At 42.2% G+C, this 26922-nt stretch overlaps 2 protein-coding genes across 3 annotated transcripts in view; one reads left to right on the top strand and one right to left on the bottom strand.

Annotated features, from left to right (window-relative positions):
• Positions 1 to 26922, top strand: part of LOC105917636 (glutamate receptor ionotropic, kainate 2) — a 1028886-nt gene that overhangs the window by 58581 nt on the left and 943383 nt on the right. The gene's annotated exons all lie outside the window — the stretch shown is intronic.
• Positions 12990 to 16034, bottom strand: LOC110368185 (SCAN domain-containing protein 3). The gene is made up of 2 exons (XM_036128586.1): positions 13984 to 16034; positions 12990 to 13408 (listed from the first exon to the last, which is right to left on the bottom strand). Exons 1-2 carry the CDS (start codon positions 15037 to 15039, stop codon positions 13247 to 13249), a joined length of 1218 nt encoding a protein of 405 aa, XP_035984479.1. The 5' UTR covers positions 15040 to 16034; the 3' UTR covers positions 12990 to 13246.

Below are 26922 nucleotides of genomic sequence, written 5' to 3'. Positions count from 1 at the left end.
CTAGAACTGTCTAAATACATTCATGAGTTATTGAGTGTGTCACACACTGCCAACTTGAAACAAAGCAATGAAAACAGAAAGCTTTTCAAAAAACATCAGTTTTTGTTGAAAGCTGTTGAGCATGCAATTTGGTCATTACCAGATACAATATGTAAAACTGTAGTTCGTTGGGGGTTTGGAATGGTTAGATCATTATGAAGAAAATGCACATCCTCTCACATTTGGTTGTGGAGTGATGTACTTTCCCATACTGGCATGGTGCCACTTGGAGTCTGTATGTCCATATGCTGTTGCTGCAAGCCTTGGTTTCATAAGGAAGCCTTATTAGCATAACATTGGCCACAGGGCATTTGCCTCACATTTGTTTAAAGGTAATGAAGAATCATCTGAGAGAGCCTGTGTTGCAATCAGGCTGCCATCTGTTACCTGCTCACCATGACAATCGGGAAAAACCTGGAAACAGCACAGTCATCTTCCTTTGCTCAGTAATACAAGCGAGGCTTCCTTTCCATGATCTGTTTCTGCTTTATACGTGCTGGTCATTTTGTCATCTCCTCAACTTTTTGCCTTTATGTTCTCTTTGTGTTCCTTTTCACCTTAATGTCGGGATGTATTTCTTTGAACCTTAAATTTGAGCGTGTCACATGACAGGCCTTTAGAGGCCTGCTTAAGGCAGTGTAGACCTGTGGTGCAGGAGACATTACGCTGTCAGAAATATTAGTCCCTAGGCATATTACTGCCAAATTTATCACAAGGTATTACAGATCAAGATTTTAGTTTATTGTAGGCAACATCTGATGAATGAAATCAAACAATTTACATTGAATGTTGAATCATAGCATCCCATTAACATGCCACAGGCTGTTATGTCTTTGCATTTGCCAAAATATGATGGGTTATTTATGCTGAAAATATTAATATTGTATGCTCATATACATTTAACCCCTTTTTTTTCAAACCTCTGGCAGGGTTAGATTTAAAATAATTAATTCAACCAAGAAGTTGTTTTTAAGAAATTGGCAAGCTGCAGATGGGCTTGGTGCCATGCAGGCCATAAGGAATAACAAATGCTATCAGAAAGGAGCTGATTTTTACGTTGGTGTTCTGATTGACCTTTTACAATATGTGTCTAATCAATGTTAAACTTGACAAATTCACTGCTATGAAATCAACGGTCATTTATTTTCAACTGAACTTACCCCACGAACCACACAGCATTTCCTGTCTTCAACTTGGTATTGACACTTCATTACAGTTTGTTCAGATGCTTTTCAGTTGTTTGTTTTTACAAGCCCATCTGTTCATATACACAGAGGTGCAAAGGAGAAAGAGCGCTTGGAGGTTAGCTGTTTCACACCAACTCTCCATCCCAATATGAAGGCACAATGCCATTCAACATCACCATTGTTTTGAAAGATTCTGACAGGTTGAGATTTTAGATTTGATTTACACCGCTCCTTGTGCATTTAGCATGTTTAACCCCTTAAACCCAGAGGGTTTTAGGACCAATTTTCACCCAAAATTAGATATCTAAAATAAATCAAGTACAGCTCCAAAGTTATAAAGTGTAAATGTAAAAGTTAATATTTGTGTGACACAAAGGCATCAAAGAACATTTTTCAGGTGGAACCACTATTGCAAATGTCACCATGTATGATTTATAAGTGATTAAAAAAAGAAAAATTAAAACATTTCAATCCTTGCCTAATCCTTTTTCCAAAATAAACTCAGCAAACCATCATGAAACCCCCTTTAAAATTTTAGGAGAAGCCTCAGAATTTATAGATCCACATCTTGACTATAACTGCAACAAATCTGGACTGAATCAGTTGAAGCATATTTGTTCCACAAAGGTTTTAGTGGGCAGCGTGCCCAGGACGAAAATCAGGACCTGTGATTTTGGCACAGTTGTGCCAAAATAGGCCAAAACTGTGCCAAATGTGTTTTACACCTCATAAAAGAGAACTTGATTAGATTAAAATACTGATTTCCATTGTGGGACTCATTTTGCACATGACAAAGTATTTGTTCCTAAGATTTACTCCCTCTTTCATCAAAATGAACCATTGAGACGAAAGGATACATTTCAGCTCATTTTCTCTTCATTTTATTGATATGCTGTGCACGAACAACAATTTTATTGAAAAAATACTTAGCAATTAAAAAAACCTAATAAACAACATTAGAAAAACTAAATTATCAATTAAACAAGACTATGAAAAACCTTTCTATAAGTAGCTATCAATAAAATGTGTAAATAAATGTGCAATAAAAAGCTATCAGTAATAACTGTGTAAACAAGTGTGCAACAAAATTTTCCAAAAACTTTCCCTTAAAGAATTTAAGTATCTGTGGCTCATTGTCTGGTTCACCTGGAGAGTGCCACATGTCACCGCTGTCATCAATTGGCGGAGGGGTAGCTTGAATCGCCCGCCTAAGGATTGGTCTGGTTGAACTGCTGTTTTTTTTTTTCTTGGGGCAGAGGCAACCATGCGCTTCACAGGGCTTGGAGAAGTCCGTAGCCGATGGGCAGAAGATGAGGGGGCTGATACTCATCTTCTGTTGTAATAATAATAATAATACATTTTATTTCAAGCGCCTTTCAAAACACTCAAGGTCACTGTACATGTAAAAACAATAAGTGGTAAAAGCAGTCGTCATAATTAAAAGAAACAACACAAATTACACAGAGGAAAGTAATATAAAATCATAATGAAAAGGCAATCTTGAACATGTGGGTTTTGAGTTTTGATTTGAACACGGGTAAAGACTCGGTATTGCAGATGTCAGGGGGGGGAAAGAATTCCAGAGTGTGGGCGGGAACGTGAAAAAGCTCTGCTCCCCATGGTTTTAAGACGGGCTGAAGGAACAACTAAGTGAGTGGTTGTACTGTTGTCACTGCGGAAACAAATACATATTTTGAAGATTAGATTTGACAGTGTTTGTCTAAATGGCAGGCTAAAACTAAAGTTGCATCTGACACTGAATTATAACTAGAAAAAGCTGTTCCTGCGTAACAGCGAGTGAGAATGCTAATCTGTAGAATGATTTGTGGAGAAGATGCAGAAGATCCATGCAGAAGAGAAGAAATAGCAGAAAAACATTGAAGAATTTTAAAAATTTTAATAAATGGAACAGTGGTGTACAGGGAGAAAATTTGTAGTAGTAGTAGTATCAGTAGTAGTAGTAGTAGTAGTAGTAGTATCAGTAGTGGTAGTACTAGTAGTATCAGTATTAGTATTAGTAGTAGTAGTAGTAGTAGTAGTAGTAGTAGTAGTAGTATCAGTTTTTAAAGAATTTGAAGGAATTTGAAGGAATTTGTTGTAGAAGTAGTAGTAGTAGTAGTATCAGTAGTACTACTACTACTAGTAGTTGTATTTGTAGTAGTATTAGTGGTAGTATCAGAAGTAGTTGTTGTAGTATCAGTAGTAGTAGCAGCAATAGTATCATTAGTAGTAGTAGTAGTAGTAGCAGTAGTAGTAGCAGTAGCAGCAGTAGTATCATTAGTAGTAGTAGTATCAGTAGTAGTAGTAGTAGTAGTAGTAGTAATATCAGTTGTATCAGAATAATTTGAAGAAATTCGAAGAATTCGAAAGATTTGAAGAATTTGAAGTATTTGAAATTTTTGAAAAAATTTGAAGAATTTAACCCATTTTAACATTTTGAACAATTTGAACAATAAGAAGGAATTTGAAGGAATATGAAAAATTTGAAGAATTTGAAGAAATTAGTAGTAGTAGTAGTAGTAGTAGTAGTATCAGTAGTACTACTACTAGTAGTAGTTGTATTAGTAGTAGTAATAGTAGTAGTATCAGTAGTAGTTCTTGTAGAATCAGTAGTAGTGGCAGTAGCAGCAGTAGTATCATTAGTAGTAGTAGTAGTAGTAGTAGTAGTAGAAGTAGTATCAGTAGTAGTAGTAGTAGTAGTAGTAGTAGTAATATCAGTTGTATCTGAAGAATTTGAAGGAATTTGAAGTATTTGAACATTTTGAAAAAATTTGAAAAATTTGAAGTTTGAAAAATTTTAAAAATTTGAACCATTTGAAACATTTGAACAATTAGAAGAATTTAAAGGAATATGAAAAATTTGAAAATTTTGAAGGAATTTTGTATTAATTTCAATGGGAGCCAAAATACACACAAAAAGTACAAATATTTTAAAAAGTATAAAAGTTAGAATAATGATGAGATAAAGCAGGAATGAGCTGAACGTTTTGACACCAAAATTGTTGAAATCTGTTTAAGTATGTGGGAGTAGTTAGACACCGACGGAATAATAATAATAACTAATAAAAGCTGTTCCTGTGTAACAGCAAGTGAGAATGCTAATCTGCAGAATGATTGAGGAAAAGAGGCAGAAGATCTTTGAAGAAGAGAAAAAAAACTAGCTGAAATGAAAAAAAGAACCAATTTTACCATGAAAAACACCTGAAGGATTAGAAAAATGTTATAAAAAATCTGAACTAGTTGAAGATAGTTGAAGGATATTTGAAAGTTAGTATTTGTAGTAATAGTATCAGTAGTAGTAGTAGTATCAGCAGGACTATCAATAGTAATGAAAAACAGCTGAAGGATTAGAATAATGTTATGAAAAACTGAACTAGTTTAAGATAGTTGAAGGACTTTTGAACATTAGTATTAGTAGCAGTACTACCAGTAGTAGTAGTACTATCACTAGTAGTAGTATCAGTAGTAGTAGTATCAGTAGTAGTATCAGTAGTAGTAGTAGTATCGGTTGTAGTAGTAGTAGTAGTAGTGGTAATATCAGTTGTATCAGAAGAATCTGAAGGATTTTGATGTACTAGAAAGATTTGAAGAATTTGAAGTATTTGAAAAATTTGAAAAAAATGAAAAATTTGAAGAATTTGAACCATTTGAACAACTTGAATAATTTGAACAATAACAAGAATTTGAAAGAATTTGTAGTAGTAGTAGTAGTAGCTGTAGAAGTAGTAGTAGTAGTAGTGGTAGTAGTAGCAGTAGTAGTAGTAGTATCAGAAGTAGTAGTAATAGCAGTAGTAGTAGTAGTAGTGGTAGCGGTAGTAGTAGTAGCAGTAGTAGTATCACTAGCAGTATCAGTAGTAGTAGTAGTTGCAGTAGTAGTTGTATCACTAGTAGTAGTAGTAGTAGTAGTATCAGTAGTAGTAGTAGTAGTAACAGTAGTATCAAAAGTAGTAGTAGTAGTAGTAGCTGTAGTAGTAGTAGTAGTGGTAGTGGTAGTAGCAGTAGTAGTAGTAGTAGTAGTAGTAGTAGTATCAGTACTAGTAGTGGTAGTAGTAGACGTATCAGTAATAGTAGTGGTAGTAGTAGTAGTAGTTGTAGTATCAATAGTAATAGTAGTAGTATCAGTAGTAGTAGTTGTATCAGTAGTAGTGTCATGGTTTTCAGGTGACGAGCCCACATGCAGATACGATCGGGAGGCAATGCACAGTTTTAAGATGTTTATTTTAGGAAACAGACAGATCTATGGACGGAACTACGGGTGAGTCGGCTGGGTCAGAACGTCAAGGCTGGCGAGTCTGTAAGAAAGAGGAAGTAAGAAACTCTGGAAGTAGAACCAGGGGAATTGCTAGAAGTGCGCTGCTTACCATTTAGCTGGGCGGACCTAACCGGGAAGAAGTAGCGTCGGGAGTACTCTATGATTCTACTCAGCTGGAGTTAGGCGGCTGGTGGCTGAGGACGGCTGATGTAACTGGCGAGGGATCCTGAGCGAACCTCGTCGGCAACGGTTGACAGATGGATTGACCAGAGTGAATGCAGAACCAGCAGAAACCGGGAGAGGGGAACTCAGGCCTCGCTGGGTAACATCCAGGAAGTATGAGGGGAGCGCCAGAGCAAAATCTGAGCAGGCGGTTCTGCTGGTCTGTTTCTTCGGAACGAGACGTCAAGACGGGTGAGTGCATCCAAGCACCAAAATCTGAGGCAAAACAGAGATCCAAAAATTAGTCAAAAACGAAGAGCAAAAACTCACAAGCTGGTTTCCGAGAGTAGGGACAGAGGCCACGTCGTACCACGACTGGTTAAGGCTCTGGCGTCTTCCATCTGTCAGCGCTCTGCTTAAGAAGCCAGAGGAAGCCGCCTGCAACGAGCTGCAGGTGTGGGCCACGCCTCCTCAGCCAACCAGACACACCTGAGGAATAGAGTTAGAGTAGAGCAGCACAGAGAATCCTGACAAGTAGTAGTAGTAGTATGAGTTGTAGTAGTAGTTGTAGTAGTAGTTGTATCAGTAGTAGTAGTAGTAGTAGTATCAGTAGTAGTAGTAGTAGTAATATCAGTAGTAGTAGCAGTAGTATCAGAAGTAATAGTAGCAGTAGTAGTGGTAGTAGTAGTAGCAGTAGTAGTAGCATTAGTAGTAGTAGTAGTAGTAGCAGTTGTAGTAGTGGTAGTAGCAGTAGTAGTAGTAGTAGTAACTATGTGAAATCCAAAAAGTGACAGAAAATTGACACATGCCTGATAATCACTGGAAAATTTAAAAAATATTTAGAGGAAGTGACTGTTCAGATTCCTACGTTCATCACAGCCCCTGCAGTGGGCGTCAAAAGGTGCCATTCTAAGCAATAGGGAGCCTGTCCCTGTGATGATCAGAGTGGGGATGAATCCGGTATTCAACCAAACACGGTCTCCATGCGTTTTATGGTGTTTATTAGATGAAACAGATGGGTGAACAGAATCCAACTGAACTTAGGCAGACATCCGGACATCAAACTGACAGCGAACAGAACTGGGCAATAACAGACAGGACAGGTTAACAACAGACAGGATCAAAGTGCTGATGGTTCTTACCGAACGGGACCAGAACTGAGGCAACAACTGAATGGAAGACAAGAGACAAACCGACAGGGAGCAGGGAACTAGACAGGTGAGCGGAGGGAAACTAATCAAGGACAGGTGGAAGTGATTAAGGGAGCAGACAGGAAACTAGAAAATAAACCTAAGACAAAACCAAACAAACCAAGCACAGAAGTAAAAACAGAGCAAAAACAGGGACCAGATAACTAACACAATAAAGGGGCTAAACTAGAATCCAAAACGGAAATAAACCCAAAGGCGGAAAGAGCTACTTAACCAAATAATAAACATAAACCAGAACAGAACGTGACAGTCCCTGACCTGCAGTAACCTCTGGCCAGCAGAGTTCTGTTGTCATGAATATTCACTCACGCCTGCTGGTGTCCGTCTACTGCAGGCACAGACTTATGGTCAGAAGAGCTCCCATTGGAATTAAATGGGATCACTTTGCCTCAAACAACTCTGGATATTTCCTCAACCATTGGGGCTAGAGACGTAATTTTTTCTGCGTTTATTTTGTAACGGATGGGGGAACAAGACAAACTATCGTTTTTTGCTTGAAATATTTTAATGTAGGCGCAAAAAATCATGAAATGAAGGGGAATATTGAAGAAAATTCAAAAATACTCTAAAAAGAGTCCCGAACAAATTGCTCCAGCTGAAAAAGTATAAGAGATATCAAAATAATTCTTTCAGCGTGAGTATTAGCAGGCTCTTGAGGACTGTGGTGCTCATTTTTATGTTTGTACAAAAATCGGTGTAGGCATGGCGACGATGTAAAAAAGTGCATCATTTGGAAGGATGCAGGTCCAAAACGTTTTCAGGATTTTGCACATTCGCTACTCCCAAACAAATTGTTCCTTCGACAAAACCATAACAGTTATTGACAAAATTCCTTTTTTGTGAGTGCCAGAAGGGTCTGGACATTCATGTGTGAAAGTCTCATGCCTGTACATGAAACGGTTTAGGAGTAGTGACGATATAGAAAAGTGTCTTATTTGGGGGGATTGAAGTCTGATCCTGTTTTAGCATTTTCCAAAAACGCTACTCCCGAACAAATTGTTCCTGCAGCAAAACCGGAACATTTATCGACAAAATTCCTTTTTTGTGAGCGCCAGAAGGGTCTGGACATGAACGTGTGAAAGTGTCATGCCTGTACATAAAACGGTTTAGGAGTAGCGACGATGCGAAAACACGTGTCGTTTGGGAATGTCAGGTGTGATTTTTTACCGCACCTCCATAGAAAATCAATGGAGAGCGTTTGGGATTTTTGCCGCTCTGGGGTGATTTGCAAAAAAAGCTATAAATCCCACACCAATTATGGTTACATTTTCTGAATCCAGAAAAAAATCCTACATTTTGATGTATAATTTATGTGCATTGAGTGAAAATTGAGTGAGTGAGAAGAAGTTGTTGGAAGAAGAAACATTTATTGGAAAATCTACAGTGGCCACTCTAAGTGAACTCCCTAGAAACCATGGCAACGCATTCATTTTTCTGAATTTTATGAAAAAGCTGAAGTACCTGAAGATAGCTGAAGGTTATTTGAACATTTTACAAGTTGAATGGCGTTTCTAGCTGAAAGTAAGCTGAAGCAGTATGCTGTCAAAAAGCTGAGAAATTTGAAGGATTCTCCATTCAATTTCAATGAGAGCAAAAAACTCACAAAAAGTTAAATATTTTAAATATTATAAAAGTTATAATTACCAAAAGACATAGCAGTAATTTCGTGAACGAGCTGAACGTTTTGATACAGAATTGTTTAAATCGGTTGAAGTATGCAGGAGTAGTTAGATGCCGAAAAACGTACGGAATAATAATCAATACCTGAAGGAACTTGCTGTATAGCATTCTCACTGATAAGCATATGATTGCAATGCTAATCATGTAATGACATATTTATTTTGTAACCATAATGGTGTGCAGAATAGACTCTCAACTTGAAGAAGAAGAGGAGGCCTCATTTGGAAGTGGTTGGATGCACCGTCCTTTCTGTGCCAGATGGTCCTGCTTCCTCTTTGCTGTAATAGCATAGAGATAGGTTAGGTCACTGCCAAGTTTTCAGATAATAAGATGATACATTATTTCCTACTGTTCTCCAAAGAACCCCAAAACAACAAAATAAGTGTTGTAAAACAGTGTATTGGAAAAGTTTAAATATTATAATCACTTCATAAAATGCTTTTAGATCATCCAACATACAGTATAGGTAAATCTTCCTTTGGTCTGCAGAAGCAGGGGGAGAGGGGTAGTAACTAAACTTTCTGATTATGAGACAATTTATTTCTTACTACTACAAAATAGCAAAACAACACAAAACAACAATGGTATAAAACAGCAGTTGTTTTGGTAAAGTATAAATGATATAGACACTTCATACAAGGAAGTAATTGTGCTGCTGGAGTGGAAGGAGGAAGGAGGGGTGAAGTTAATCACAACACAATACATTGTTACCTACAGCTCTCCAAAAAGAGCAAAATACCATAAAACAGTTGTATTGGAAAGGTATAAACAATACTACCACTTCATAAAACACTTTTTAGATTATCCAGCCAACAGTGAAAGTAACGCTAGCTTCGTGCTACAGCAGCGGGTTGGATGCTAAACCCTCTGATTACAGGACAGTATATTATTACCTACAGCTCTTTAAACCGGTACCGGTACCATACTGGTGCCGGTATGGGCGGTCTTAAGGGGTTAAAACAGCACTCAGTGGTGATTTTTTTTGTATGGATGAAAACCTTTCTGAAAGTTATCCTGTGTGAACAATAATATTTTTGAAAACAATGTGAGCGAGATATTGACTTTATAAAGACCAGGCTACATGTGTACAAGGCCTTAATTCCTTCTCCTTCTGGAGGAACTGTTGAACTTGTAATGTTCTGTTTTGGGTTATTATTTGGTTAGTGTTATTTTCCTGCCTCTTGGGTTATTTGTGTTCTAGGTTCGTGAGTCCTGTTTAGCCGGTTCATTATTTTGTTATCTGTTTTCTGTATTAGTTCTGCACTTTGTCCTCATTGTTGTCCTTGGACAGCTCCTGTCGGTTCTGTATTGCTTCCACCTCTGGTTAATTAGTTTCAATTCCGCTCACCTGTTATCCGTCTATTTAAGCCTCACTCCCAACTCAGTTAGTTGTCGGGTCGTCACATTTACATGCCCATGCTCTGTTCCTCGTTGTCTGCACTCTGCCTCGGTAAGAGCCCTGACACCTTAAGTCTGTTTTTGATTAACCTGTTTCTGTTTATCCTGCCCATTTTGTTCGCCTGTTCCCGTCAGTTGTTTTTGGATGTCTGCCTTTTTTTTGGATCCTTTTTCTGTTCATCATTCCCTCAATAAATCCCTTCAAATGAATTTCTGTTTCGGATGATTATCGGGTTCAGTCCCACACCATTCATTACAGAACTGGGTTTGCAGTCACCAAGCCAGAAGGTTCCACAGACACAGGTAGACACAGTTGTGCAGTTATACACTGTTAAAAGTTATTTAATGCTTCATAAATAACTCTCTGTCTGTTAAGTATTGTCTGGTGATGATCAGCTCTTAAGCTGATATCAAGACAACGGTTGAAAGGGATGAATTCGAGCACTAGCGATCTTTTAACAGCAAAACCTGCACACACATAAAATAAAGGAGTGACAGCTTCTTTCAAGTTCAAGAATTTAATAACAGAAATAAAATGAACATCCAGAGAACATCACTATGTAATGCTGTTTACCTGAATTAACACAATATTTCGATTAATAAATCCTTAACTAAACTACTAAGCAAAATGAAGATAAAAAAGAAGCTAAGCTAAGGAACTATTTACATGCAAAACAAACAAAAGACAAACAAAAGTGGTTGATCATAATCAGAATACTTCAGTGAATCCTGGTTCACTGTAGATTTGATTAACAAGAACATGGAATGGAGTTAAAAAAAACATCTGCCATGTATTTCAATCCATTCACAATGCAAAGCCCAAGTTGAACAAAACATTATTTGTTAAAATAATATTCTGAGGACCGGTTTGTCCTGTAAAATCATTTAAACCCTTATGACAGAGTTTGTTAATGCGATTCTCCCTCCGGGCGCATGGGTCGCTGTGGCAACTCGGTGGCTAAGAGGTTACAACATAATGTTGCCGAAATTGCCTTGAAAACCGGCATTAATATACCATATTGATGCGGGAATAAGGCTTATAACACCATCGGAGGATGGCAGAGCAGAACAGTTACGCTTTACGCTTTAAAAACGGACTCCTTTTTAGGGGTCCGAAACCGAATGTTAGCAAGGCTAATAGCATGTTTGGCTAGCGCAAACTACCGGTTAGCCCTTTGTTCTAAACCCACGGTTTACAAACATTTCCCAATAAACCTTTTACTTCACACTCAGCCCGCTGCCCAAACCTCTGTCCTTTGTTTAGTGTCAGTTCGGTCCCGTTTTGGCCATTCACGGGAGGAGCGTTGAAGGAGGGAAGTTGTTCACTAGCGCTAGCGGCTAGCGCTTGGCTCTTGGCAGGCTAGCGTTAGCCTTGCAGCAGCATGTGGCTAACGGCGTGGTCGGGTCGGAGGCCTGGTCCTCCAGGCAGACTCTGACCCCGGTTGCAGTCACAAATTAAGCAGATCTCTCCTCGGCATGGGAACGTTGCTTCTGTGCTGGCTTTTCAGCTCTGCGTTGTCTGGAACCAGCTCCGTCTGTGGTGCGCTGAGAAAGCAGAACAAAGCTGGCATAGACGGATTCCTTCACTTCGGCATCTGTTTTAAGCAGAAGTGAGAGACTTATCTTTGAATCGGCTGGCAGTTTCTCCCTGTGCCAGGGAGGAACTGAGTTTCAGAAAGGCTCATTCCCTTCTGCTCGCGGCCTCTTCCAGGCCCCATCGATGGTTCCGGGAGGCCTTCAGTCACATGGCTCCCCCCTCTCCTTGAGCGCTGGTCCTGAGAGGGTTTTGGAGGTGTGTGTCTCAGCAGCTTGGAGACGAAGAGAAGAGAGCGAAGAGAAGAGGGCAGAGGTGTGCTGTGTCTTTTATCTGTAAGGAGGTGGTCACAGCTGACCTCCTGCCGAGAAGAAGGGACGAGCGAGAGAGGGGGAGAGGAAGGCTTCTCCTGGCCCCCCCTTATCCTTTGCAGAAGGAGTGGACTTTCTTTGTTGAATCATCCACTGTTCAGGATTCAATCTGAGATCACTATCATGGCATAACAACACTGAACACCTCTGCTTAACAAACTTTTCAGAAACAGAAAATATGTGTCTGCATTCTGGGTCCTTGCTGGATAGTGCGGTTTTAATTTTGAGTCATAGTCAGACAAAGCCATGTCTGTCAAATTTGACAGACCTGTTTTTAGAGTTTTTTCAACCTTTTTGTCCATCATGTTGAAAATTCTGTAGGAGAAATCTTCAAAGGTATGTGTAAGTAGGGGCATGGACATGTTGATTGTTTCCAGCCACCAGATTAATAAACATAACAATTCACAATTTCTTAAATCACAGGTTGACCTTGTTATATGATGATTTCTGATCCATAAATGTTGTTTGCTGGTGAAGTTCTTCCAAAGTTTTTATTTTGTGAGGATGGAAAATAGTATTTCTCACTAATTAAAAGAAAACCTAAGCTTTCAAGCTTTAACAAAAAGAGAACAGTCAGAGATTGTCCCCAACTTATTTCTCAATTAACATCTGGAAATGAAATAAATTATTCACATCATTCCTAGTCAGCACTGGTTCTGATAATGCACCAGGGAAAGTATTCTATGCCAGGGGTTCTTAACCTTTTCGACCTTGAGGCCCAATTTTTATAGTACAAAGTGGCCCGGGGCCCATTAATTATTAACACTGTTCAGTTTGATTTGTATTCAATAATAAACCAAATCCACTTATTGTTTAACAAGCAAAAAAATTGTCTAATAAAATGACATGATAAAAGGGGATCATCACAAAAACTTTTATTAAACCTTTACATAAACCTGCACACATACATCAAGACACCGAACAGGCTGATAATGCATGGACCAAATCAAGCTGTGATAAGAAAAAATTTCAAGGATCAATTCAAAAGAGACCAATAGTAGGATTTTTACTTTAAATTAATAAAATAAATTATATATATATAAAATCATTAAATCAATAAAAAGGGGGTGATAAAATAAATGCATTCAAATAATATAAATCTATAAATATAAATAAACTAAATGAAATTAAAGTGCTAATGAAACCATACCCTTATAATCTGCAAAGCCATTGTAAAATTGCTTCAGCAGTCTCCATTTTTGCATGGCAGAACCAGAAGAATCTTTATATCTGTGACAAATGAACAATGACACAAATAATAACAACAATTAACAACAATAATACAACTCCCTTTTATCTTCACCTCTTAATGAGACACTTGGGCCTGCCTCTGAGACATAATCAGATCCAGTCTGGGTGGAATGGGAGAAAGGCTCACTCTGAGTAGCCTCCAGAGTTGCTCTGAGTCTGTTTCAGGCTTTGGTCTTAGTTGTGGCCACAATGGAGAATCCTGATTTACACAGGTACGTAGTTGTGAATGCGAGAAGGAGTTTCACAGCCCTCAGTGCAACACATGGGTACTCCTTTGAGACAGCAATCCAGAAGGAGCCCAGGTCCAGTTTGCCCCACTGCAGCTTTAAAGGCATACTATGCAACATTTTTCAGTTAATTAATGTGTTCCATACCGTTTTGGATGATTAAATGAGTCATTTCAGGTCGAACAAAGGTTTTCTCGGCCGCCCTGGTGGGCACCCACAGACTCAGAAGTCTGGTGCAAGACCGCGAGAGTCGGTCTTGCTTTACGGCGAGAACTCCATGTGTTTTTGCCCTGCCATTCACTATATGCACGCACGAAAGCAACAACAAAGAACCGCGTGTTAACATCAAGTAAACATGCAAGCATATCGAGTTTTATTATTATTATTATTATTTTATTTTTTTTAATGTTGATGAGATCCTACCGCGGCGGCCGCCTCGCCAAGATAGCGCTGCGGGAAGCCTGATGTTCATACTTTCACTGTGTTAGTCATTGTTTGTACTGCCGTTTTTTCGACTTTTCGTTGCGTTCGCCTGTCTGCTAAGCTCAAAACAACCGCGCCTGGCTTGATGGAGAAACCAGAACAGCTGAGCATCTTTATGACAGTGCACTTTTACTTTCACCCTCTGGGGGGAGCCTCGCTGGAAAATCAACCCCGGTTGCATAGTATACCTTTAAAGTGCTGTCAGTAGAAACTTCCAGAAGCTGGGATTCCAGGTGTGAGGGCAAAGCAACATCATTTACAGTGGAATCCAATGAAAATGGGTCCAAAATCCACATGTTTCCCTCTCTGGGATCCTCAGGAAAGTAGTCACCAAATTTCGCTGCCAGTTGGGAGAGGTGCTGGGAGACTGAGTCACTGATCTTCCCCTGAGGGGAGTTTTCCAAAATGTCAGACAAAAGTGGAAACATGTCCATCCTCTTTTCCTGGGCCCTCTTGGTCCACAAAGCAAGTTTCATCTTGAAAGCTTCAACTTTGTCTGCAACACAAAATTTGTTGCTGTTTCTTCCTTGAAGTGAGGTGTTGAGTTGGTTCAGTAGTGAAAAAATCTCACAGAGGTAGGCAAGTTTTGCTGTGAACATTGTGTCAGCATAGTAATGTGCAAGATGAGATTTTTTCTCAGTGAGAAAAGAGAACACCTCATTCCTCAGTTCAAACAAACGGTTGAGGACCAGTCCTCTTGAGAGCCATCTTACTTCACTGTGATATAGCAGCTGGACATGATCTGTTTCTATGTCCTCACAAAGCTTAGCAAAACATCTGGAGTTCACAGCATTGCTTTTAATAAAGTTTATGGTTTTCACACTTACATCCATCACCTGGTGGAGATCTGGTGACATCTGTTTTGCTGCAAGGCTTTCACGGTGGAGAAAACAGTGTGTCCATTTAGCTTCTGGTGCACGATCAAGTATCTGTGTAATGACACCATGATGCTTGCCAGTCATTGATGCTGCACCATCACTGCACACCCCGACACAGTTCTGCCAGTCCAGGCCGTTCTCAGTGAAGTAGTTATCCATGCAGCGGAGACATTCCTGAGCCGTAGTTCGTTTTGGTAGCTCTCCACAAAACAGTATGTCTTCGTGCAAACTATTGTCCCAGCGATAGCGAACAAAAACTAGCAGCAGTGCAGCATTCGTGACATCCGTGGACTCGTCTAATTGCAAAGAAAAAAAAGGGCTACTTTTTATTCTTTCTGTAAGTTGATGCTGTATGTCTGAGGCCATGTCCGCGATACGATGACTCACAGTCTCGTTAGAGAGTGGGATGGTCAGCACTCAGCAGCTTTTTTGCGGCGGCCTCTCCAATTAGCTCACGGCACATATCAACAGCGGCAGGCAGAACCAACTCCTCCGCTATGGTGAATGCTTTCTTACTCTGTGCCACACGTCTGGCTACGAGGTAGCTGGCTTTCAATGCACATTTAGAGTTGCTTGTCAGTGACACGACAGACTTTTCTGCATCTGCAGCCCAATTTCCTTCCTCCTAAAATATTCCACCGGCTTTCCCACGAGCATCGGGTGCTTGGTCTCTAGATGCCGCTGTAGTTTTGAGGGCTTGAGAGCTTCGTTGGACAGCATTAGCCCACACTCCACACACTGGGCTTTTGGCACTGCCTCTGTTCCTTCATTTACGAAACCGTATTTAATGAAGTCGAGATTGTATTTCCGCAAAAACTTTGTCTTTTGGGTGGGGGTGTCGGCAGGACGTTTGTCTTAATTTTTTTTTTTTTAAAAACGTATCCATTTTTGCAAGAAGGGTAATCCGATGTAAAAGTCCGCTAGCTCTCACCTTTTACTACTGTGAGCTAACTTTTAGCTAACGGATGAAGTGTTTTTAGAAGCCTCCAACCCTGCAGTGGCACTGTCACAAAAACCTAGGGTCCTGAGAGTGCTGTCCTGAGAATGCTGCCTCCGACCCTGCAGGTTCATACTATTGATTTTTGCTGCGAAGTAGACAGTCTAATTCTCTCTGTATTGGCGCTTTTTAAACAACCGAGTGATGCATTACCGCCACCACATGGTCGGAAGCTGCACGCAGTCCCACGGCCCTTGCGGCCCACAGGTGCAAAACTGAAAGATTTTTGCGGCCCACAAGGGGGCGCTGAAGGCCCAACTTTGGGCCATGGCCCTATGGTTAAGAATCACTGTTCTATGCTATACTTGTTTCCTGGATATCAATTCCTTGCTTCAGTGAAATGGTATACAGTCTATTTTTGTCAGAATAGAGCACATTACATAAAAAATGTTTTTACTGCTTTACTGTTCAGTTTTCTTTACAAATTACCAGTTTCATTGTAAAAAGTTGTTTGATTTCTGAATACTGATAAAAAGTCAATAGCCTTGAAAGAATCTCAGAATCAGAATCAAGTTTAATCGCCAAGTAGGTTTGCACATACAAGGAATTTGACTTGGTGTTGATGGTGCAGACAAAATAAGAATACAATAAAATAAAAATTAAATTGAATAAAATGGATATATATACAGAAGTTATATACACTCAGTAAACTATACGTTAATGTAACGCAGAAGCTTGTAGATCTGAACAGGGGAGAGAGACAGTGTTCAGTATCACAGGCGGCTCTTGGCCTTGTCCATAAGACCGGTGGCAGATGGGAAAAAGCTGTTCTTGTGGCGTGAGGTTTTGGTCCTGATGGACCACAGCCTCCTGCCAGAGGGAAGTGTCTGAAATAGTCTATGACTGGGGTGCGAGGGATCAGCCATAATCTTCCCCGCACGCCTCAGAGTCCTGGAGGCGTACAGGTCCTGGAGAGATGGAAAATTGCAGCCAATCACCTTCTCTGCAGACCTGATGACATGCTGCAGTCTGCCCTTGTCCATAGCGGTGGCACCAGCGTACCAGATGGTGATAGAGGAGGTGAGGATGGACTCAATGATGGAGGAGTAGAAGTGCACCATCATTGTCCTTGGCAGGTTAAATTTCTTCAGCTGCCGCAGGAAGTACATCCTCTGCTGGGCGTTTTTGGTGAGGGAGTTGATGTTCAGCTCCCACTTTAGGTCCTGGGAGATGATAGTTCCCAGGAAGCGGAAAGACTCCACAGTATCGATGTTGGAGTCACAGAGGGTGATGGGGGTAGCTGGGGCTGAGTTCTTCCTGAGGTCCACAACAATCTCCACTGTTTTTACAGCGTTGAGTTCCAGGTTGTTCTGCCTGCACCAGGTCACCAGATGGTCAGCCTCCCACCTGTAGGCGGACTCGTCACCATCAGAGATAAGTCCGATGAGAGTGGTGTCGTCCGCGAACTTCAGGAGCTTGACAGACTGATGACTGGAGGTGCAGCTGTTGGTGTACTGGGAGAAGAGCAGAGGAGAAAGAACACAGCCCTAGGGGGAACAAGTGCTGATGAGCTGTGAGTCAGAGTTATGTTTTCCCAGCTTCACGTGCTGCTTCCTGTCAGACATGAAGTCTGTGATCCACCTGCAGGTGGAGTCGGGCACATTCAGCTGGGAGAGCTTCTCCTGAAGCAGAGCTGGGATTATTGTATTGAAGGCAGAGCTGAAAGCCACAAACAGGATCCTGGCGTAGATTCCTGCAGAGTCCAGGTGCTGGAGGATGTGGTGAAGGGCCAGGTTGACAGCGTCGTCTGCAGACCTGTTGGCTCTGTAGGCAAACTGTAGGGGGTCCAGGAGGGGATCTGTGATTTCTTTAAGGTATGAAAGCACAAGGCACTCAAAGGACTTCATAACCACAGAGGTCAGAGCGATGGGTCAAAAGTCATTAAGTCCTGTGGTCCTTGGCTTCTTGGCTTCTTCTCTGCAATGGAAACAACTTCAAATGTCTTTGTGATTTGCAAAAATCTTCTGTGAAAACAACAAAATGGAGGAAATTTGTCCCTAAGTGATTGTTTTATTTATGACCGACATACCCCAGAGACAACCTGGACAATCAATCCATAGCAGTCTTTTTTTATGAAAGAAGTTGTATTTATTTGACAGCTTTAGATGCTCTTAGCTTAGGGTTAGGGTGATCCTTGGCATTTCATTATGGTTGATCAAGCTAAACTTACTTTAGACATAAGAAATGTGAAAAATTAAATCAATTCCATATTGAGTGCAAATTGCACTCTACTTCTTTCATCTAAACACACACACGCATGCAAGCACGCAGGCACGCACGCGCGCGCGCACACACACACACACACAACAGGAGGCTGATATCAGAGCAGTGAGGTGGTGAATATTGATGGCAGCAGTATTGATTTAAGACCTGTGGGGTTTGTTTTCTTTCATCCAGCAAGCCTTCTTCCTGTCCAGCAGACTTTATAGCGCATCCTTTCTATGCCTGGCTGCACATTATGAGAGGTGTGGAGTAGGCCATTAAAAAAGCAAAAGAAAAACACTGTGTTGACTTTTGTACACTGCACACTTTTATCATGACAAGACACTAATGGTACAGCATATAATGAGCCAAAGTTGGCTCATCTAATTCTAATAATGTACAATGCTAGGTGAATTTTAACATTTTCTGTTGGTATACTGTTGGATACTATATTACTTGAAAGAAATCTGAAATCAGCTTCACAGAAGTAATGCATCTCTTCAGCAACTTTGTTTATATATATATACTTCCATTCAAAAGTTTGGGGTCACCCAAACAATTTTGTGTCACACTTATACACCACCATACGTTGTGAAATGAATAGAAAATAGAGTCAAGACATTGACAAGGTTAGAAATAATGATTTGTATTTGAAATAAGATTTTTTTACATCAAACTTTGCGTTCGTCAAAGAATCCTCTATTTGCAGCAATTACAGCATTGCAGACCTTTGGCATTCTAGCTGATAATTTATTGAGGTAATCTGGAGAAATTGCACCCCACACTTCCAGAAGCAGCTCCCACAAGTTGATTTGGTTAGATGGGCACTTCTTGCGTACCATACGGTCAAGCTGCTCCCACAACAGCTCAATGGGGTTCAGATCTGGTGACTGTGCTGGCCACTGCTCTAAATAGTTCTTGCACAATTTGGAGGTGTGTTTAGGGTCATTGTCCTGTTGTAGGATGAAATTGGCTCCAATCAAGTGCTGTCCACTGGGTATGGCATGGTGTTACAAAATGGAGTGATAGCCTTCCTTATTCAGAATCCCTTTTACGCTGTACAAATCTCTCACCTTACCAGCACCAAAGCAGCCCCAGACCATCACATTACCTCCACCATGCTTAACAGATGGCGTCAGGCATTCTTCTAACATATTTTCATTTGTTCTGCATCTCACAAGCGTTCTATTTCATCCCTACTGACCGCCAGAGGTGGTGCTTCAAGCACTGAATGATCACTCTTGCACTTGCGCAGGTCGAGAATTAGTATCAACAAAGTCACCTGTGACCTACCGGTGATCAGCGGAAGCCTATATAGGCACGTAACACCGGTATTTCAGTCCCTTCTCATCTTCTCGCACGCAGGTTTGTTGTGAGCGGTTCCTTTTACAGACACATGAGTTGTATTACCGCTTTTTCCGTCAGCTCGCTGCCAGTAGCCCGGTGATCGTTTGCGGTCGGAGCTGCGGGCGTGCTCGCCCTCCAGGGGCTGCGCGAGCAACGATTGTGCCTACAGATCTCATTGGGTGAGTCTGTTTCCTTTCATTTTTCTGAACCCCGTGGGTAGCGTCTTGCCCCGCTGGTGTTGCTTGAGTTAGCTGCTGGTAGTAGCTGCTCATTTTGTTTACTCACCGGTGGCGTCCTCCGCCCGCGTTGAGTCCTTTTGTTTAACCTGATTTAAACAAGTCGGTTATCGTTCGTTTTTACCTCGCCGGTGGCGTTTTTTGCCCGCGCTGAGTTTCTTGGTTAACAGTTCGTTACTGTTTACAATTATCTTATCAGCGGCGTTTTCTGCCCATGTTGAGTTTCTTTTGTTGAACCTGATCGAAACAGGTCATTACTGTTTACATTACCTCGCCAGTGGCGTTTTCTGCCAACGCTGAGTTTCTTTGGTTGAACCTCATCGAAACAGGTCGTTACTGTTTACATTGCCTCGCCAGTGGCGTTTTCTGCCCGCGTTGAGTTTCTTTGGTTGAACCTGGTCGAAACAGGTCGTTACTGTTTACATTACCTCGCCAGTGGTGTTTTCTGCCCGTGCCGGGGTGTTTTCAGCTCAACATAACTGAAACATCCATTTCACTAGTGGCGATTTCTGCTCGGTCAAGTGGGTGAAGCGGTTCCTGAGTACGGGCTCCGTCACTCAGAGATGGAACATCTTTGTTGTTCCACTTGCTTAGCCCCTTTGCATCCTGAGGATGGTCATGACCTGTGCCCCCCTTGTCTGGGTGTTGACCACCTCAAGGAGGCACTTACAGAGGCTGCCTGCCCCAATTGCAGCGTTCTGCCCCATGCGGCGCGGCTGGCCCGGCTGTCCTCAGTCGAACAGCCTGTTCCCTGGATGGGCTCTCACCAACAGGAACAGTTGCCCCCTGGCCAGGGGTTATCCTCGCCCTGCCTCAGATGCTCCGCCAATAGCTGGGAAGAAGTCCCGCCATTCGGGGGTGGGGGCTGTCCTCTAAGGTGGATCAATTATCCTCAGAGTTGGCCCAGATGAAGGCTCTACTCCAATCTTTGCGACCTCCCCCTGTTCAGGGGTTGGTTTTGTCTCCAGCTACTGAAGAAGCTTCAGTCCTCAATGAGGATGCCCTCTCGCTGGCGGCATCTGACACCCTCTTTCGGGGGGAACCCCAAGCACATAGCCCGCAGGTGTCGGATGTTGAATCTGACATCTCTCTGGGGGGTACGGGAGAGTCAGTGGCAACTGCTATTAAAGCTGCCCTGGCACAGTTGCAGGTGGAGTCTCCACAAGTTCAGCCCTCCACCTCTAGCGCCTTTTTCACGCGCCGTGAGGCTGGGATGGCCACCTTCGCTGTACCACCTTCAGAGGAGTACATCAAGGAACTCCACACCTGCTGGTCTGACACTCGGGCTCTTTCTCGCCCGACATCAGACAGAAGAGCTCTTGCCGCGATGCAGGAGGCCCCAAAGTTTGGGTTAGGGCAGATGCCAGCTGTGGAACCTGGCATTGCCTCCCTCATTGTTCCTCCGGAGGAGGCCCTACAAGCTAGCGCCCGCTGTCCACAGCCACAGTGTCGCATCACAGACGATCTGCTCTGCCGAGCCTACGATTCAAGGGCTAGGATGGGGCGTATTGGGAACTCCCTCTCCCATTTGCTGCTAGGCCTGGCATCTTCCCTGGAGGCACGGTCGCTTGACCAGTCCACTCAGGGCATGCTGGATGCGTCTCTCCAGGCCTTTGCCCTGATGTCAAGGGAGCTGGGGCGTACATTGTCCACCCTGGTCCATGCTCGGCGCCAGGTGTGGCTGTCTCAGTCGCCACTCACCAAACCCTGCAGGCGGACACTGCGCGCCTTGCCGGTGGTTCCAGGAGAGCTTTTCGGCTCTGCTGCAGTGGAGGCTCTGGAACGCACTGCCCAGGCTTCTCGCACCAGGCAGCAGCTCGCGGGGCTCCACAGGTGTGACCGTCGGCCTGTAAATACTTGGGCGGCTTCCGGCTCAGGATCGCAGTCATCTAGTTTACCTGTTGCCCCAACCTTGCCTCGAGGTCCGGCTTCCAGGGTGACTCGAGCCCAGACAGTCCGGGCAGGGGCCCGGGCTTCGCACCCCTTTCGGGCTGCGGAACCAGCTCGCCCCCCCTCTATTCCCCCAAGGGGCCGAGGGACCCGTAGGTGAGGCACTGGGGCCGGCGGTTGGATATTTCACCCTAGGTCTAGCAGCCAACCTGCTGCAGCGGCAAACGTGCGAAACTCCACAGAGAAGTCAGATACGCGTCGGCCGCGCTGTTTCAAAGAAAGGAGATTACGAGACTGTTGAGCCGAATCTAACTCAGCTGAAAAAACCGTCTTGAACTCAATAACGAATTCCTGAAAGGAACACCCGAATGACTGGCAATCAGGGAAACAAGCCTCAGCCCATCTGAGAGCTCTACCCGTTAAAAGTCGTAAAACATATGATATTTTAACTTGATCTGAGGCAAATGTCTGAGGGGAACGGTTAAACACAAGTTTGCACTGAAATAAGAACCCGCCGCAATCCCCACTGTCACCGGAGAATTTCTCTGGACAAGGTGACGCGCTCTCAGGAGGTAGAGTCTGAACATGACTCTCAATACTCTGAGCGGCGGGAGGCGGGGTGTTAGGGTCTTGAGTGGCAGGCGGAGTCATTGCGGAAGTGACTGCGTCCGTCAACTGGCTAAACTGAGCAGCTAATCTCTGAAGCTGTTCCTGTGTCGAATTAACAGCTAACCCAAGCGACTGCATCTGTTCCTGCTGTGCAGCTAGCTGCCGCCCGAACGTATCCGCTGGACTTTGGTGGCCAGAGCCTTCTTCTGTCATGGTTTTCAGATGACGAGTCCACATGCAGATACGATCGGGAAGCAAGGCACAGTTTTAAGATGTTTATTTAGGAAACAGGCAGGTATAACGGACGGGACTACAGGCAACTTTGACAGGGTCAGAACGTCACGGCTGGAGAGACTGCAAGGAGAAGGAGAGTAAGTGACTCTGAAAGGTGAACCAGGAGAACTACTAGAAGCTGCGCTGCTTACCATAAAGCTGGGCGGACTTAACCGGGGAGAAGTAGCGCCGAGGGAACTCTGTGATCCTACTCTGTTGGTGTTAGGCGGCTAGTGGCAGAGCGCGGCAGATGTTATTGGTGAGGGATCCAGTGGGTGACAGATGGATTGACCAGAGTGCGAGAAGAGCCAGCAGAATCCGGGAGGGGGAATCTCAGGCCCCGCTGGGTAACATCCAGAGAGTATGAGGGGAGCGCCAGAGCAAAATCTGAGCAGGAGGATTCTGTAGCTCTGTCTCTTCGGACAAGACGTCAAGACGGGTGAGTGCATCCAAGCACCAAAAACACGACTGGTTAAGGCTCTGGCGTCTTCCATTTGTCAGCGCTCGGCTTTAGAAGCCAGAGGAAGCCGCCTGCAACGAGCTGCAGGTGTGGGCCACGCCCCCTCAGCCAACTAGGCACACCTGAGGAGTAGAATTAGAGCAGAACAACACAGAGAACCCTGACAATGATCAAGTCTAAAATATGTCCTTGTTTGTGTGTTGGCTGTTTAACATGTTGAGTTAAACCAATGTTTCTAAGTGTGTCACACAGTTCTTTTGCACTTCTGTCTTCAGGATTGTCAACGTGAAAGTTGAAGTCTCCCACAATAATTAAACAGTCATACTCAACACATATGACTGTTATCTGGCCTCTTATAATGTTATCTATAAGAGTAATACTTTTTGGAGTTATTCTACATGGTTTATCAATTACAGGTCTTAGTCCATAGGTAAACATTTCATTTATAAAATAATATGTTAATAGTATGTGTAATCTGCTTTAATAAATCAATTGTAATATTCCGGTTTTAGTTCTGGTTTATGTTATTAGTTTTAGTTTTTCTCCTCTCTCCTGTCTTTGATTGTCTGGTTGTTTTGAGTTCTGTCTTGTCTGGATCCTCGTTTAGTTGGTGTTATGTTTTGGTTTACCTTGTTTTTGTCATCACTTTTATGCTTAGCCTGTTTTAGTTATCTGGCCTTTGTTATTAGCTTTTTTTTCATCTCGTGTCTGTTTGGTCTTGTTATCTACCTTAGGGTTTTTGTCTATCAGTCAGTGTGCTCCTTTTATCACCTCCACCTGTTTTGGTTAATTAGTCCTGCCCTGCTCTCCTGTTCCGTCGCCTATTTAAGTCTACCTTAGTTGTTTGTCTGTTGCCAGAATGTCTTGTGTAATTCCCTCCCGTCAGCTTGCGGTAAGCACATTCCAGCCTCTGTTATTTTACCTGCCCGTCTGCCAGTCCGTGTCTGATCTGTTCTTTGCCCTCCTGTTTTTTGAGTCGGTTTAGTTTCTGCCTGGTCCTGTTTGATTCCCGGATGTTCCCCATTTTTGCCTCCTGGATTTTGTTAATAAACCCCTTTTCAACACACAGCTCCGTGTCTAGCTTACATTTGGGTTCAATCTTTACGAATCATTACATCAATACTGAAGTTGTTTGAAGTTGTCAGTTTCTATCTAAATAGTCAACATCTCCATTCCATGACCTATAATTAAACTATCAATGACTTTACAAGTAAGGCATTTTTGTACATCAAAAGCCACACTGCCATCTTTTTAACCTTTTCTATTTACATTAAAGAAATCATATCCTTCTAACTTAAATTGATCTCTAATTTCGTCAGTTAGCAATATTTCTGTTACTGCACTGACTTAAAAAGCAAATGGTAAAGATTGTAAACATTCCTCGATTTGGTCACAGTTGGATCCTAGACTCCTACTAATAAAATGAACAAGTGAAAACCCATCCAAAACTAACTTTTTAAATTGATCCTCTGAGTAATACTCAACATTGAAGTTATGGTCTGTGAGTAAATGTATTTCAGGATCAATATTATTATCAGAATTGCAGGTTTTTTTTTCCTGTTGAATCTAAATAACTAAAACATATTTTCTCAAAATGTCTTTCAATGTGTTCATTGTCCCTTGTGTCTTTGTCTTACTCTGTGATGGTCTAGTGACATTGTATATTCCACCTCTTGTCCAATGATGGCTTTAAATAAGTATCAACTTGCCCCCTTCAAGGATAAGCAGGTATAAAGAATGGATGGATGAATGGATTTAAAACATTTAAACACCTAATCACTGAGCTTGCAAATTACCCTTTTCCTAAAGGGTGAATATGTTTATGTTTACACATAAACATATTCTGAATAATTAGAACAAAATGTAACTAAAAAAGCAAGAACATCTGTAAACATGGTTTACAGATGCAAAAAACAGTATAGTATACAGTGCTGTGACTTCATCATAGCACTGCATACTGTACTTTCACTACACTCATAAAACAGTAGAGATAACATAAAAACTGGAAGCCTGCTCTTTACTGAACTTTAATTCAGTGTTACAGAAAATTAAAAACACATTTTGAGAAGTGGGAGAAGATTAAACTTAGTCTGTTGGAAAAAATAGCATTACTGAAACGATAGTTGCTCCTCTGTTCAATTATGCAGTAATGATGCTGAAAGCGGCTGGTTCAGTAATTCCATTGACTTCTCATATGTACTAGCTAAGGGACAAATGCAGATGTTTTCACAAATATTATTTTGCCATTGTGTTGATCACAGCTGGCAGGAAAATGTGCTGTTCCTGAAACGCAGTGTTTGAGACTGCATCCTGTGAGTCATGTTTGGCTGATTGAAAGGGAGCGTGTGTCCCTCCACCATCCTTTGCATCGCAGTACTTGACAGAAAAGCCTGTTACAGACCCTTTTGGCATCCAAAGCACAAAAGGGACTCAAGCTGAGTTGTATTGCTGTTCGGCAAGGACTCGGTGACAGGGTGAATAACTGTGGATTGCTAAATACTTTAGAACTAGTGGGTTTTTACATTACTAGGGCTGCCTGATTAATCTAACAACTAAGATATTTATTTTCCTCAACAGTACTCTATATATCTGCAGTTTACGAATAACTGTTGACCTCCCTTACTAATTTCTTGTGTTTTTCACATCCTAAAAGTTTAAGGTCATCAAACAAATATTAGTATAAAAAAGGACAGATAACCAAAGTAAATACTGAATGCAGTTTTCCAAAAAACTGTATGTGTTAAAGGATAAAAGTGTCACTATCCCTAGCTTGGAGGTTTCTTTTTGTCGCGGTTTGTTTACTGTTTTTATGTTCTCTAGTTGCTGCCATTTTAGTTCATACATTTGTGGGCAATGTTCTTAGTTCATTTGTTGTATGATTTGTGTTATTTCTGTTAGATTTCTTCTGTGTGTTTTTCCCTCCAGTTCCTGTTCATTCTTCCCTCAGCTCATTTATCTCGACTTGTTTCAGCCCCTTCTCTCCTGATTGTTATCACCTGTTTCTGCTTTACCTTTCTCCACACGCCCCTCTGTATTTAAGCTCCCTGGTTTTCACTACTCATTGCTGGTACTTCCATTGCTCTCCCTTATATTCTGTCCTGCTCTGGATTATGTTGACTTCATGCTTACTGCTCCTCTGCCTGTTCTTCAATGTAAGTTATGTTTATTTTTATCAAAATCTGATCGCTTCACCCTTCTGCATTTGAGCTTTTCCTAAACAGAATCATAACAAAAAGCTGTCCAGACAAACTCAGCCGTGTATACTATTAGTCCCATAATCCCAAATGCTTGTTTGGTATTAGTGTACTTGCATGGGCCGACAACAACTGCCATCACTTGTTTGCGATAACTGCTAAAGAATAAATTAGATTTCATTCTTGACTTTGACTAGGCCACAAAAAAGTTAACTGATTGGCTTCCTGGTATGCTTAAGCTCATACTTCTATTCTCCATCCATCCATCATCTTCCGCTTATCCGGGGTTGGGTCGCGGGGGTAGCAGTTTCAGTAGGGAGGCCCAGACATCCCTCTCCCCAGCCACTTGGGCCAGCTCCTCCGGGGGAACCCTAAGGCGTTCCCAGGCCAGCCAAGAGACATAGTCCCTCCAGCGTGTCCTGGGTCTCCCTCTGGGCCTCCTCCTGGTGGGACGTGCCCGGAACACCTCACCAGGGAAGTGTCCAGGAGGCATCCTAACCATATGCCTAAGCCACCTCAACTGGCTCCTCTCGATGTGGAGGAGCAGCGGCTCTACTCTGAGTCCTCCCCGGATGACTGACCTCCTATCTCCCTTAGAGATCTCTCTCTTCACCACAACGGACCGGTACCGCGCCCACTTTACAGCAGACGCCGCACCAATCTGCCTGTCGATCTCCTGCTCTATCTTCCCCTCGTTCGTGAACAAGACCCCAAGATTACTTCTATTCTGTTCAAGGTAAACACAAATTATAGAATTTAAATTCTATGAAATGCTTAGTTTGTGTCCTACTGTTCCTGTTTGGACAAAAAAGAGATGAGCATGTACTGGTGAATATTAAGAGATTATGACAATTCTATCATTGAGTCTTAATTTTTTTCTTTGTCACACTGTCATTACTCTGTTACCAAAACTTTTATTTCTTCCTCTGAGTTTTTGTTTTTCTGTCAGAAATAAACATACAAAAGAACTTGCTTGATCCATTGCCAAATATACCGTTTAATTCAGTAGGAACCAAGCAGAGCAGTTAAGTATGTCTTCAT

This window comes from Fundulus heteroclitus, chromosome 3, assembly GCF_011125445.2.
Source record: "Fundulus heteroclitus isolate FHET01 chromosome 3, MU-UCD_Fhet_4.1, whole genome shotgun sequence".
Taxonomy (NCBI): domain Eukaryota; kingdom Metazoa; phylum Chordata; class Actinopteri; order Cyprinodontiformes; family Fundulidae; genus Fundulus; species Fundulus heteroclitus.
The sequence above is the reverse complement of the archived record's forward strand: the minus strand, read 5'-3'. Positions and strand labels throughout refer to the sequence as shown.